Below are 15,531 nucleotides of genomic sequence, written 5' to 3'. Positions count from 1 at the left end.
ACTAAATATGTTTTTTTTCAAATTTTTGAGGCTTTTAAAAAAATTAACTTTAGCGTGGAATTAGTGCAATATAATTTTTGGTCTATTACAGGTGAAGCCTCTGTAGAATTATATTTGGTGTTGCAGTTTTTATTATACCATTAATTTTGTAATAGCCCTGGATGATAGGTGGTAATAAAAAATTTTCCTTGGTTTTTTTAATTCCTAGGTGTAGAGGTGTTTTTTAAATTTTTTGCATGTTATCATTTACCATTTTGTTAGGGATACCCTCTTTTTCTAAAAACATTTTTTTTATTTTTTCAGTGTTTTTTGTGACAAATAATAATCATGTTTATTAGTGCAGGTCTGTTTTGAGTTGCGCTTTTTGGTAGTTCTTTTTGTGGGAATGTGTATTTTTTGTTTAGGATCCAGGGCGGAGGGCAGCGTTAGTAGGGTGTGTAGTTAGGGTGTGGGGGGATAATGGTTTGATGGCTGGGGGGATGGTGTTTAATCTTTGTCAGGGGGAGGGGGGGATTATATTTGTTTTTTTAGGTGTGGGGTGTTCCCCCCTGGTCTAATCTCTCATATAATACCCTAAAAACACATCCCGCCGGCCCCTCCCCCCCCCCCCCCCCCCCCCCCCCCCCCCTCCCCCCCCCCCAGAACGTAACAAGTGGGATTTTTAGAAGAAAAGAAAATAATTGGAAAAAGTGAATTTTTAAAAACTGAAAATGGAATTTAAAATTGTTGAATAAAATGTATGTTTGTTAAACTATCCATGGCCATGTTGCCAAAATAATAAAAAATGTCGTCAATAAATCGGAACCAAACTAACTGGGTTTTAAAATTTTGTGTGTTTAAAATTTTGTTCAAGGAAAATCCAAAAATAATTTGCATATTGAAGGTGTTGCCATTCTGGTTTCCCCCCATTGCGGTTCCTTTCATTTGTAAGTAAATTTTTGTTTTTAAACATCTAAAAATTATTTCATGGTAAGTATAAAGGTTACTAGGGCAGATTAAAAGAGAAGTAGAAGGTTTTGAATTCCTAGGTCTTAAATTTTAAAAAATGTTCTACAGTTCTTATTCCATGTCATAGGAATATTGTGTACATGATTTCCACGTCAAACTGTAGCCACAAAATTAGTTCACAGTCCAGGGGCTGGGGTATTTCCAGAAGTCTGTCAATGAAGTGATTGGTTGTCCTTATGTGTGGACTGTTTAAAGATTTGGCCCCACCAAAGGTTGCAGGTATGGAGCGTCCAAACGAAGCTTTGAAAATTCTTTCTTGTTGGTGAATCGTAGGCTGGGGAAACCAAATGGGTCGTCCAGGCGGAGGTGCGAAATCGGGTTTTTATGTATTTTAGGTTTAAGCGAGTAGGGAAAAAACTGGAGTTTCTAGGTGGAGTTGGGATGTTTTGTTAATATGATTGATTTCTTGGTCGGACACCAAATTTTGCGGGAGGTTGGGCCTTTCATTTTCAAAAAATTCAGAAATTTCTGTTGTTTTAAATGTTCAGTTGGGATCTTTTGACAAATAATTTGTATGTAAGTAGTAATCACTTGAGTTGTCTTTCAGCCTCTAACGTATAGTCAGTGATATTTTGATATACAATCGAGTTGGGGTTTTTGGTTTTTTTTTTTTTGGGTCCTGCAGGTTAAAATTAACCATGTTTTTTTTATGTATGTTCTAATGAAGGTGATTGCTTTTTCTTCATTATAACTCAGAGTTTTTGTTATTTTTGGAAGTGAATCATCCAATGTGGGGATTTGCTATATTTGATATTATGGTTGTTAATATACTGTTCCACAGGATGATCAGGGTCGGTTTTTAGGTGGTTAGGTAGGAGGTTCCCACTCAGAAATTTGTCCTTGACTTATAATCGATTATGTTACATGAGGTCTGAAGTGGGAAATTTGGTTTTTTGCGGAGAAGATGAAGTAATTAGTTTGACTCGGTGTCATCTCGTGCGGATATTGCCTATGCAGAGCAATCCAGCTACTTCTAAGTCAAATATGATTGAATGTAGGAGTAGGTGAGGAAGGGTCAATCTTAGAAACACAGACATTTCAGCTTTTGTTTAGGTATTGTAGCTGGATAAATTTACAATCGATTTGCAGATATTGAGGATATCTTCAGCTTTTTACAACTTTCACTACAATTTGTTGCATTTTGTTGATCATTTTCTTGCTATGACTGGTTTTTTTTTTACTGTATTACTGGGTTGATGGGATTGTTCATTATTAAAAAGGATCTTTTTGATTTGGATTAAAAACATATCCTTAAAATTATTGTTGGTTTTAAGGAATGACCAAATTTTTATATTCTCGCGAGGCACAATTTTGAAGTTTTTTTTAGTAGTGATTGGGCCTTTTCGGACATATGTTGTTAGCTTCATTGAATTATTTCATTAAATTGATTATATATTATCTGGAGGAAAAAATTTTATAAAAGCTCGTGTTTAATTTCTTCCACTGTTTTGTTTGTGTTCTTTTTTAAACAAATCCTTATAATAAGTTGTAGGAACTAGATTTGTGAAGCTCAAAAAAACAAACTAGTTCGTGTAGGAAATACTTTAATTTTCGTTTGTGCACACTTGGAAGGAGCAAGGAAGAGCAGAAAATGGGAAAATTTTGGACGGTAGTCCATGCGGGAGTAGTAATACCAAAGTTCAAAACATGCACTTAAAAACAAAATATGACAGTTGTAATACGGCCCATCTTTTTTTTTAAGTGGGATATCGTTATTGTTTTTACAAATGATGACTTGCTTGAGTTCATTATGTTTTGTTTTTATTATAAAGGAAATTTGAAAAAAAAAAAAAAGATAAGGAATAAGAGTAAAGTTTTAAAGAAGTAGGAAAAAGTTATTGTATATAAGAAAGGTATATTTACCAAATGGCTTTCTTTAACGTGGAAATGCTTGATTGAAAAATCCCAAGTGGGTTATGTTATCTTCCAATAGAAATAGGAAAAGAATAGACAGAAAAAGAACATAATAAAAATTCTTATATTTCGTTCATAAGAACCCATTTTCAAGAGATATAAGAAGGTTGAATAAGCAAATATATCAACAAAAAAATAAATAAACAAAAAGAAACATCATATGTTAATTAAAACTAATTTTGAATATACGTACAAAAGAGTAAATAATTTTGCTTATTACAAGGAATATTAAAGTTATAAATTAAAATTTGTAAAACATGTTAATTTATACATACTTGCTATCGTTATCCATCAAAATTTTTTTAGGACCATCGGGGGAGATGTTAGTTGTAGCACCTCTGATGAAGCTATTTCTATAAATAATTTATTTAAGTTTATGGGGTGTTCTGAATTTTGTTTAATTACTTTTTTAGAGAAAAAAGCTTCATCGAATTTTTTGTTATGCTCCATTGCGTGGCCGAAATAGGATTTAGAATTTAATTTCAATGATTTGTTTTTTTTATCGCTGCAGATTTTTGTTCATTCTAAGTGCACAATGGAGTTATAGTCTGACCAATGTAGTCTTCGGACAGGGGTTCTTTACATGGACAATTGGTAAATAAACAATTGCTGGAAAGATTCACAAGGGGGGGTCATTTTACCAATTAGTAGATAATTCCTTTTCGTTTGTGCTGCTCAGGAAATGTTTTTGAACTTATTATTAAATTACATGTTTTGCAAGCGAGGCTTTTTTTTTTTTTTTTTTTTTTTTTTTTTTTTTAAAACAGGGGCTTTCACATGCCCACAAAAAGGTTTGTTTTTTTTAAATTTTGAGGTTTAGCTATCAGAGGTAGTTTTGGTCTTACTAATATGGTTTTTTCAAATTTTGAGGCCTTTTTTTTAAAAATTACTTTTAGGTGGAATTAGTGAAATATATTTTGGGTTTACAGGTGAAGCTTTTGTTAGAATATTGTGTGCCAGTTTTTATTATACCATTAATTTGTATAGCCCTGGATGATAGGTGGTAAGTAAATTTTCCCTTGGTTTTTTATAATTCCTAGGGAGTAGACGTTTTTTAATTTTTTGCATGTTATCATTTACATTTTTGTTAGGATACCCTCTATTTCTAAAAACATTTTTTAATTTTTCAGTGCTGTGTGACAATAATAATCATGTTTATTAGGCAGAGTCTGTTTTGCTTCTAATAGTTAGACTTTTTGGAATAGATTTTTTAACGATAAACCAGGATGGCAGCTTGGAGTATGTAATGATTGCATTGGATTTGTATCTTTGGACATGGATTTTTGTTTTTAGGTGTCCCCTGGTTCTTTAAAACACATCGACCATCTATAGATAACACAAAAACACATAAAGACGGATATTTGCTTATTCACCTTCTGTATATCTCTTGGAAAATGTCTTATGACGAAATAGATAGAGAATTTTTAGTTCCTTTTTTCTATTCTTTTCTATTCTTATTGAAGGATATATATATATATATATATATATATATATATATATATTATATTTTTACCACATTCTTTATATTTTCTCTAAATAAAAATTACTATATGCTTGTTTTTTTGTAAAATATTACAATAATTGTGTTCAAATATTGTTAATTTTATATATGAACACATAGAATGTCAAAATTAAATTTTTTCAGTGAAATTATGATTTTACCATTTTTTGGCTGTAAATTAACAATAAAGAGTGAAAAAAAATATTTTGTCAATTTTTAACCTCTTATGTTATAAGAATTATAAAAAAAAATTGGTTTTGTTATGTGGGAATTTTTTTATTTTTAAGGTGTATGGCTCTTAGGAGTAGTTTTGGTTATTTATTTGTGGCTCGCTAAGGGTTAAGAATATTGATGAAAATTTTGGAATTGGAATATATATGTGTTACAAGCTGTTAATCTGTAATAATTATTTTAATTTATCGACACCAATATCATACATAGCATTTCTGTAGCATCTGATGTTTCTAAACATGAAAAATAGGGTTTTGTGCTGATTTACGTTTATAAAATTTAATTTTAGTTTAAATGTGTCATATTATAATATTACAAATATTTTTTTTCTAAAATTTTTTAAAATTAGAAATCTATTTTGAGATTGTATAATAAAATTTTCAAATGATAATTTTGTTTGTTATTACATATTTAGTAATGCAGTAATCTATGTAAGTGCTTTTGCAACTTAGATGTAGACCAAAAAGCTTTAATTTTTGTAGTAGCATAAAGTGGTTTCATAAGATAGTACTTTTGGTTGAACTTCTACAGGTAATTATTGTAGTTTTTAAAATATACTTGATTTTTAAAGCTGAATTGGTTTGTACTTCACTTTGCCTAACCTTTCTCGGAGTTTGTCAAAGGGGCATTTTTTTTTTATTTAAATATTAAAATATTTTATATAATACATTTGAGTGACTTCCGTATGTATTGTGTGAAGGTAATCTACGGTGACACTGACTCTGTGATGGTCAAGTTCGGAGTGAGCAGTCTGGAGGAGGCAATGAAGTTGGGACAGGAGGCAGCTGACTATGTGTCCTCCAAGTTCATCAAACCCATCAAACTTGAATTTGAAAAGGTCTGTTTGATTTGTTTTTTGTCATTATTTGTTCTTTATTTGATATGCTTTGCTTGTTTAGAATTTCTGTGAGTTAAAAATGTATATAAGAAGAGATTAAGTAAAATTTGGACCTTATTTTGAATTTAAAAAATCTTAATTGAAGAAAGTAGATTTGCATGATTCTGTGATCAACAAGAACATGCTCATGAAATTAGGTAGTATTTCCTTATAAGATTACCATTGGAATTTTGGAAGCCCATGGAGCAGAGACCTAGAGTTGATTATTTCAAATCCACCTTCGGCACATCTATAGATCAACCGCTTACAAAAAGATACTGGGCGATTTCAGTTCACGCAGGGTGGGGTAAATATCCTTCCACCGCCCTCTCCCAGTATCCCCACCACTGCTCGGCACTCGCCTTTCCCCTGACCTTGCCAATGCCTCTGCACGGCTAACCTCACACCAAAATGCAAGCTCCCTGGATAAGTCTGTGGCTACATTAGTCTGTTCAATTAATATTTTACGCTTGGACTGCGAACACTTATATAGGCCGACACACAAACAGAGATGAGGAGATATTTGTCCCACCCTCCATCAATGGAGGGGGGCCACTCCTGTGTGCGGCTGCTCAGATATTTGCGTCTGCGCAGGTTTCTTTGCGAGCGGTTTATCTATAAAGGGTAAGAGCTTTCAGTTGATACCCAATTTGAATATGAAGTATTAATTTTTTATACCTAAAATCGTCTGAAAATTAAAACAATCTTTTAATAATATAGATACCTTGTTGGATACCTAGTTTCCATTTCACCTTTCTTTTGGTGCAGTGCTTCTGAGATCTGAGACTGTCAGACTGCGTCCCTTTAGACGGACGTGGACTCCATATTCCGAGAGTCAGTCTGTGACATTGCCAAATCTCAGATAATGCACTAAGCGGAATGTGAAATTGAGCTGAATTCAACTCATTCATTATTACTTTGCATTCATTAAACTCTTCCCACCATGCCAGTATTATGTATAGGGTAGGGTACCTCATTAAAGTATTTATAAAACTAATAAATATCCTTTTATTTGCAAAATATGGTATAGCAATAAAAAAGCTACTTTTGTATTTTAACCAACAATTGTTTTTATTTTATAACTTATGCAAATTTGCAATTGAAAATGGACAGGAAGTGGTGTACTGTTACATTTTATTTATTGCCTTTTGGTAAATTAATGAGTCTTGAGACGAGTCCTGGAGTTGATAACTAGGAATTTGTAACATATTGAAGTATTCATCCTGTTTAACGCAGTCCTGTCATAAATATTGTGGAGCGTATATCAGGTTTATCTGTGCAGGTGTACTTCCCGTACCTGTTGATAAACAAGAAACGCTACGCCGGACTCTACTTCACCAAGACGGACACATACGACAAGATGGACTGCAAGGGGCTGGAGACTGTGCGGCGTGATAACTCACCTCTTGTCTCCAACATGATCAACATGTGTTTGCAGAAATTGCTCATTGAGAGGTTATACACGTGTTTTATACTTGGGTTATACTGAGAGCCTGTAGCAACACTTTCTAAGCGTCAGAATCTGGGTCTGAAGTAGTGAGTAGTAGTGGAGGGAGGAGGTTGAAATCTTGTCTATAAACTTATAGTTTTTAACAGTCCTGTCCCATCTCCCAATATGAACGACTTCTCCCCTTATTCTGTTTGATAAGAACTCTTATTGTCCTGTGGCTCATTAGTAAGGGAGGAGAGGAGAGGATAATTTCACAAAAAGGTCCATGATCTCATTAAAAAAATCACTGTATCGAATCATCATGTGTTTATATTATTATTATTTAAAGTATTATAATTAACAGAAAATAATAATAAACACAACGGATACCCTAAAATGCAGAACTAGTTGCTGTTGTAAAAACAGCTGAAAAAATAGATCAGTAGTGCTACACAGTGGAGAGTAAATTCAGCTGATTCTTCAACTTCTACATACAACTGTATTTGCAAACATATTTCAAAAACTGAAAGATGTTTGTTGCAAACATTTATTATACTAGTAATGATGCTCACGCAGTCTACAAATTATTATTAGAACTAGTTGGTGGTAAAAGCGGATCCCTTTTGTGACCTAAGCTCGTGAGCCAGGCACAGCTACTGCATGATAAGATAATAGACAACTATTCATATTTGATTCTAAATGCTGGGTATTCAAGTACCCCTAGAATGAATATAACATTGAAATAGCAGTTTTGAATGATTACTATGGTCTTTTCTATTGTACAACCGCATTTCTTAAACTATTATTGACCGCCTGATCTATTATTTCTTTCAGCTGTTTTTACCACAGCAACCAGTTCTGCGTTTTAAGGAATCCGTTGTACTTATTATTATTTGCTGTTCATTATAATACTATAAATAATAATAATATAAACACAGGACGGTTCGATACGGTGCTATATTAATGTTTTGATGCCGAAATGCAAATTAATTTGTGACCGCTGGTAAAGGGTGACTGCCGGGAACCGGACGTATTTTAAATGAATAGTACAACCTTATTTTATATAGTAAAATTATTTAATTGTGGAATATATATTGGTGAAAACATACCATTTCAAAAAACATATGTTTTATGGAACCTTTTATCCTAGTTTGGGTTTATTTCTTAAAGATGATATCATGCATGTGATGGCCGTTAACCTGGATACAGGTTTCCAACCTCTGGAGAAAATCATTACGCACTCTCATCAACATGTCTTGTCCAATCAAATTCACCTCTTCGGTGATTGCATCTTTTAGCTGCAATAATGTTCGTGGTTTGTGAACATAGACACGAGCTTTCAAATACCCCCATAAGAAATAGTCACAGGGCGACAAATCTGGTGACCTCGGCGGCCACGGCACGTCACCAAAACGTGAAATCAACTTGCCAGGGAACATCTTCTTCACAACTCGCATCGATGCAGCGGCAGTATGCGCTGTAGCCCCATCTTGTTGGAAGTAAACATTTTTCACGTTTATTCATCGCCTCCGAAGTTGTAGCTTGAGATATGTTTCCAACATGTGAACATAGCGTGCAGAATTCACTGTCACTGTGACTCCATTTTCCTCAAAAAAATACGGACCAATTATCCCAAAGTGGCCTACAGCACACCAAACCGTTACTTTTGGAGAGTGGAGTGGTTTTTCATGAAAGTTACATGGATTTTCAGGAGCCCAATATCGTAAGTTTTGTTTGTTCACTGAACCGTTTAAGTGGAAGTGAGCTTCGTCGCTCATTAACATCATTACATCAGGATTATCAGTAAACAACACCTGCATACGTACTGCGAAATCTTCTCTTTGTCCATAGTCCCTCTCTTTCAGTTGCTGTACCACCTGTATTTTATAGGGATGAAATTTCAAATCTGATTTTAAAATTATTCTGACAGAATCGCGCTTCATGCGTAGCTCTTGTGCTATCTTCGTGCAGAGCGACCCGGGCTCCTCATCAAAGCAGTTCTCACTCTAGCGATGTTGTCTGGTGTTCTCACTGTTCTTGCTGGACCGGGTGGCTTTTTCTTTGATACTGTTCCTGTTGTTCTGAACTTGTGCACCCATCTTAGCAATGTATTCCGGCTTGGAACCGTGTCATTTCACGCAATATTAAAGTGGCGTCGGAAGATACGCTGTGTTTTGATAACGGATTCGCCATTTTTAATAAATGTGTCATATGCAAAAACACGATGCTGAACTGACCACTGATCCATCGTGACTAAAATGGTAAAGCTCACTCAAAACAATGACATAACCTCAATCTCCCTAGAACGTGTAACAACAATGTAACAGCTGTTGCAAATTCGTCCGGTTCCCGGCAGTCACCCTGTATATGCCCTGTCAAATATATCAATCCGTGATGGGTTTAAAATCAGTATAAAATGGAAATAATTGTTCTGTACTTTAGGTATTTAATATTTAATGGAATATATTTCTACACAAAACAATACTGAATTGAAATCAAACAAACGAATTTATCTTAACCAGTCATCTATCACTGATGAAGAAGTTTTAACCCTCGCTTAGGTTTTTTATATATCTGTCATGGTAGTTGTTAAAGGGCAGGAAACAGGTGTCTTTAGTGTTTAGCTGTCATATTAGATATTAGTGTTCTGCTTGTTACTGTCAAAATTTATTAAGTGTTCAGTTTCAATTACGTTTAATAAATATACAAGTTATTTTTTTTTAAATACGTTATGACATTTGATAATGTTTTAATAAGGGCAATAGTTATCCCATCTTTTAGTCAAAATTAATTTTTTTACTTTAAAATGTACTTTTTTCGTATAATTTTATTTTAGTTTGTTTTTTGTTGATACCAACAGTTTTAACTAGAAATAATTTATCAATCTGGATTTATGTAATGTGTTAATATGGTTAATGCACTCTGATATTCTTAAAAAATCTTATTCTTATAGCATGATTTTAAAAATTGGTATGAAAAATATGTGTTAATTTATAAATCATTATCTTTTTTTACTGTAGTATTTTACCCAACCTAGTTAAATCATTAAAACTTATGGATTTCAACAGGCTTAAAACATCTACAATGCAAGTGTGTCTGTCAGCTATTTTTAACTTTTCATATTTTAAATTAATCAATTTAAAAGGGTTTGGTATTGGATTTAACAACAAATTTGACTACTTGTACACCCTTATAATTCATTTTGCATTTGAGGACTATGAAACATTATATAAATACTGCTATATCAATATTTAATACCAAATTTAACTTTCATTGTGATTCAAGGTACTGATATTAATTGATATTGTTTGGAAGAAATTTAAAGAAAAGGTATGTGTCTCAGGAATCCAGATGGAGCTGTGGCATATGCCAAGCAAGTGATCAGCGACTTGCTATGCAACCGTATCGATATCTCGCAGCTGGTGATCACCAAGGAGCTGACTAAGCAAGACAAGGACTATACAGCCAAGCAGGCTCATGTAGAGTTGGCACATAAAATGAGGAAGAGAGACCCTGGCAATGCACCCAAGCTAGGGGACAGAGTACCCTACGTCATCATAGCTGCTAGCAAGGGCACACCTGCATACCAGAAAGCCGAGGTTAGTACCAAACTGAAAATATTTTTTGAAACCCCAAGAGGAATGACACTTTTTAATTAATGAATTAAAATTTGGTATTTCTGATTAATATCCTTGTTTCTTTAGATGGATATAAAATAAACTCCTACGTGAAAACTAATTTAACTTTGAGAATGAAATTTGACACTGTATGAATACCAGTCTGTATTGGCACTTGTATGATTAGTGCAAGTAAACACTTGACTTTGACAAAACACAGATAGTTTTATTACAAACAAGAAACTCTGTAGAAATAATAATCTTACGGACAGAGTTAATTTAAAGGAGAGGTTAATCTTCTTTTAAGGCTTATTCTGTCTATTCTAATAGGCCACTGGCCTGTGCGAGAATCTTATCAAGCAGGATAAGGGGAGGTTTGATACAGTAAAAGATTGATGGTACTGATAATAAGTGTTAAAGCCACAGAGAGGATCTTAGACCGCTCGGCCATCAGCAATCCCAAAATGGAATTTTAGTTATCATGAACAATCGCGGTACAAAATCAACACGAAATTGATGAGGCACAGTCTTTTGTCATACACCTAATACGAGGGCTGCTATTTGTGTTTATCGCCTTAGTAACACTGATTGTTGCTAAGCACCACTTGACATTTCCAGTGCAAAGTTCACATTGTTAAACATAACAACCAGAACAATTGTTATTTCATTGTTATTAGTGTTATTAACACGATTGACCTAAGGTGAAAATGGAATTAAATCTGTAACATTCTCTTGCAATAATTATTCATAACTTTTGATGTGGCCTAACACAACAAGAGTGCACAGATGAACGTAATTCCTTATATGGTAATGAAGCGCCTTCCTATAGCAACTTAAAAAACTGGTATAATGAATCACACCAGGTAATGGTGGTGGTTATCATGGCTGACGTCACACCAGGACGAACTCCTTGAAGGTCGTCAAACATCGGTTGTTGTGAAAGAAATCATTGATGCTGTGCTTGAGCTGATAAAGCATAATTGTCATGTGACATATCGTAAAATTGAGGCATCTTTAGGCATTAGTATGACAAGCATCAATAAGATTTTGCATTACCTGACAAACGCTCAAAAAGAGGCTCGTATTGATTGGTGCAAAAAAATGTTGAACAAAATTTGCTCAAGGTGCATCAAAAGATCCTGAAACAAAGTAGCAAACCAGTGTATGGGTCTTTTAAGATGAACCAAATCCAACCAAAGTTGTTCATGGAAGAAGCAAATCAAAGCGAATGGTTACATGTTTTTTCAGCATTACCAGTCATGCGGCAACTTTGCCATTAGAGCAACATAGTATAGTCAATTAAGAATGGTATATCACTATTTGTTTGCAAGAAGTCTTTAAGAAACTTTGGGAAAAGTCAAGGAAAAATACATATCATCCTTCATCATGACAATGCGATCTGCCACAGATTGACTGAAACAACGGAGTTTTTAACAGGACAAAACATTGAATTGATGGGTCATCCACCGTACAGCCCTGACTTGACACCTAATGACTTATTTTTGTTCCTGAACATCAAGAAAAAACTAAGTGGGTAACGGTTTCATAAAAATTAAAAAGCTGTTGTTGCATTCAAAACCATATTTTAGAAGTACCTGAATCGGAGTGGAAAAAATGCTTTGAAAATTTGTTCCAATGCATGCACAAGTGTATCAATCTTCACGGAGAATATTTTGAAAAACAATAAAACCAATTTTGTCCTTTAATTCTTGTATTTTTATCATTAGGCCAGAAACATAAGTAGCATCCCTGATATAGGCACAATAATTAGTGGTTTTAGTAAGCGCAAAATAAAAATCTACAGTTAAAGCTGAAATGGATTGGTACAAACTTTCATTTTACCAGTTTTATTTACAATCAGATTCAGAAGTTGAAATTGAAACCAGATATATATTTCAAGATCTGGTGGAACCGATTGTCAGAGGATCCGATCTGCTCAATGATAATTATAGTAAGAGGTTGAAAAAAGGAGTTCTACACTTCACCAAAGGCTAAAATAACTAAATTGTGGTTACAACACCTTCAATTCAAAATTCACAGTTAAAAAGTTAAATTGATTGTAGATTAAATTCTATATTTAATAAGTAAATTACATTTGAAAAAGTTTGTTTAAGAAGTAACTACCAGAAGGTGAGAATTGTTACCCTTTCATAAAAAATATATTAATGTATTATTGATTTTATTCATGGCTTTTTGTTTTCCTTTCTTTCGTTTTTGTATAATTTGCATTGTTTAAAATTTTTTTAATTGTAAAATAAATGAAAATATTGTAAATTAAGGTATTTTGATCAATTATACACTAGGTTTTTCTAAATTCATTATTATTTATTTTTAGCTATAATTCTAAAAGTTTTTAAAGTACAGATTTTAGTTTACCGGTTTTTATGCTTCTTGGTAATGCTTCTGCAATTCAAAAAGAGGATTTTCCAATGGTACTAATCTCAATTTGTACAGAACGCTCAGTTGTGTATTTATGCTCATCTAGTTAATCATTAAAAATAATTGAAAACATATTACTAAAGTTACTTACATTAATTAAATTTGTACAAACACTTTTTGAGGCAATAGCCGAATTTAATTTTTTCAATAAACATTGAATCACAAAAAGTACTTGCTCCGCCAGTACTCAAACCCTGATCTCTCACTTGCCGGGTAAATGTGCTACCATTACACCACAGAGCCCTTACTTTTTACGATTCAATTATTTTGTAAATGGCTGTATCTGTCACATATACGTTTAAATAACCAAACTAATATATGATCGGAAAACCAAATACCTGTCAAACAACTTTTATTTACATTAATTAAATTTGTATAAATGGCAATAGCCGAATTTAATTTTTTCAATAAACATTGAATCACAAAAAGTTACTTACTGTTATGGTTTTACCTACATTTCAAGTGTGTGTCCAGGACCCCATATATGTATTGGATAACAACATCCCCATAGACTCCACATACTACTTGGAGAACCAACTGTCCAAGCCTCTCCTCAGGATATTCTCACCCATCCTTGGTGACAAGGCAGAGTCCATTCTACTTCGTAAGTATTGTTCTTACTTAATATTTGTATTACTTGCTAACAAAATTAAATATTTTTACATGTTACTTCAAAATGGCAGCAATCAGGTCAGTGCGTTTTCAAGTCACATACAGGGGCTGTAGTACAATTCCTGGCGTTGGTATTTTCCATTAAATTGTAGTTTTTAGTAACATAATTATATGACGCCTCCAATGAAATCACACGTGTTATGTCATTGTTGCTTTCACTACAGTTCAATAAATCTTAAAGTTTATCTTTATGAAGATATTTAATTATATATCTTCACTGAAAACTCATTTCTGATTTGAAAACATAACATATTTTTTTTAAACAACTAACAGTTGGTGAAAGCTTTGAAATATCAAATCATTACAGAGTGACTCTGAAGACAACCAAATCAACTATGATATTGTCCCACTCTTTATGAACTATTTTGTATCGTAACACAACACTATATTCCATAAAGTACTGACTTTATTGGTTTAGCAATCGCTAGCAAGACGTGCTGTGTGTGCCAACAGGACACTAGCGAGTCAGTACACATGGGTGCATACGAGACATAAAGAATTAATTAATGTTTCCTTTTCACTATTCGCAGGATTCTAAGCATTGTTCTAAAGCGAATATTTAGTGTAACAGTAATAAGTAACACTTTATTCAAAAACATAGTACAGATAGTTTTTACTTTTATTGCTTATTTTCTATATAGACAACCCAAACTGAGATTGTAATTAGGATCAATCAACAGAATTGTAGTGTTCTATTAGGCCTGGCCATCATATCTCGCTGCTAACAGTTGTTCCAATGAGATGTCTGCGTTCAAGTTTGCTGTTAAATAAAATATGTTTCATAACCTATGAAATAGTTTGTAATATACTTGCAAGTTATTTTGTTTTGTAACAGCTTTGTTTACTTATCTAAGAACTTCTGGGAGTATGATTGCTGATGAATTGCTTCCCTACAGGGGGAGACCACACGAGAACAAAAGCAGTGGTTACCTCAAAAGTGGGAGCTCTTGCTGCCTTCACTACCAAGAAACAGACGTGTCTAGGGTGCAAGGCAGTGTTGCCAACCCAACAGGAGAACCAGCCGTTGTGTCAGCACTGTCTACCTAACCAGGCCAAGCTCTATATGCAGGAGCTAAATAAGTAGGTCTTACGTTAATGGCATTTAGTTATATGAATTAAAAGTTGTGGTACATCATTTAAGAATAACAGTTGTATTTTAACTCAAAAAAGAAATAGAGCAGACAAATATTGTAGATTAAAGAGAGAAAAAATGTTAAACAAAAAATACTATTTTATTACAAATAAAATTTATCATTGATAAACTTTCAAAGGTTAAACTTATTGTTTAAACCATCCGTTTTAAACTCTTTTTTCATTAAAATGTTTTTAAATATTGATAAAATCAATGAGAAAACTAAATAAAATATATTTGGAAAAATATTTTAAGCTGTTAAAGTAAACTTATTGTACACATATATTACATCCATTTTCAAATTTTGTATGTTGTAGTATTTTTCATTGCTCTCAGGTTGTATTTTGTAACTTGTGATGCGTAATATTATTGCTTTACACAACCTTGCTTTATACTGCAATGTCTGGCCAACCAGATAACGTGTAAGATCTGAAGTTATTGCTTCGCACAGGTGATTGTATTCTGCTTTGTGTTTGTAAATATTCAGCATTCAAGTAGGAGTTGTTTATAGTGGTTAGACTAATATTGTTGTAACACATAAGCAAAAATTCAATTCTACAATTAATTGAAATTTAAATAACTAATAAATTACTATACAAATCATAGTGTACTTCAAGAGAGAGAAAAATCAATATTCTTGGAATTTTCATTGTTTTGGAAAAAAACATTTATTTTGAGAAATTATATAAATAAATAGTAGTATTTCTATAT

At 33.1% G+C, this 15,531-nt stretch overlaps 1 protein-coding gene across 2 annotated transcripts in view; it reads left to right on the top strand.

Moving 5' to 3' along the window:
* The window catches only part of LOC124362054 (DNA polymerase delta catalytic subunit), a 42,521-nt gene that overhangs the window by 24,585 nt on the left and 2,405 nt on the right, over positions 1–15,531 (top strand). For both annotated transcript variants that reach the window (XM_046816208.1, XM_046816209.1), the window contains 5 exons: positions 5,355–5,492; positions 6,814–6,986; positions 10,304–10,559; positions 13,491–13,620; positions 14,585–14,768. In XM_046816208.1, coding sequence (XP_046672164.1) covers positions 5,355–5,492; positions 6,814–6,986; positions 10,304–10,559; positions 13,491–13,620; positions 14,585–14,768 — 881 coding nt within the window. The remainder of the gene's footprint in view (positions 1–5,354; positions 5,493–6,813; positions 6,987–10,303; positions 10,560–13,490; positions 13,621–14,584; positions 14,769–15,531) is intronic.

This window comes from Homalodisca vitripennis, chromosome 5, assembly GCF_021130785.1.
Source record: "Homalodisca vitripennis isolate AUS2020 chromosome 5, UT_GWSS_2.1, whole genome shotgun sequence".
In the NCBI taxonomy this organism is placed as follows: Eukaryota; Metazoa; Arthropoda; class Insecta; order Hemiptera; family Cicadellidae; genus Homalodisca; species Homalodisca vitripennis.
The sequence above is the reverse complement of the archived record's forward strand: the minus strand, read 5'-3'. Positions and strand labels throughout refer to the sequence as shown.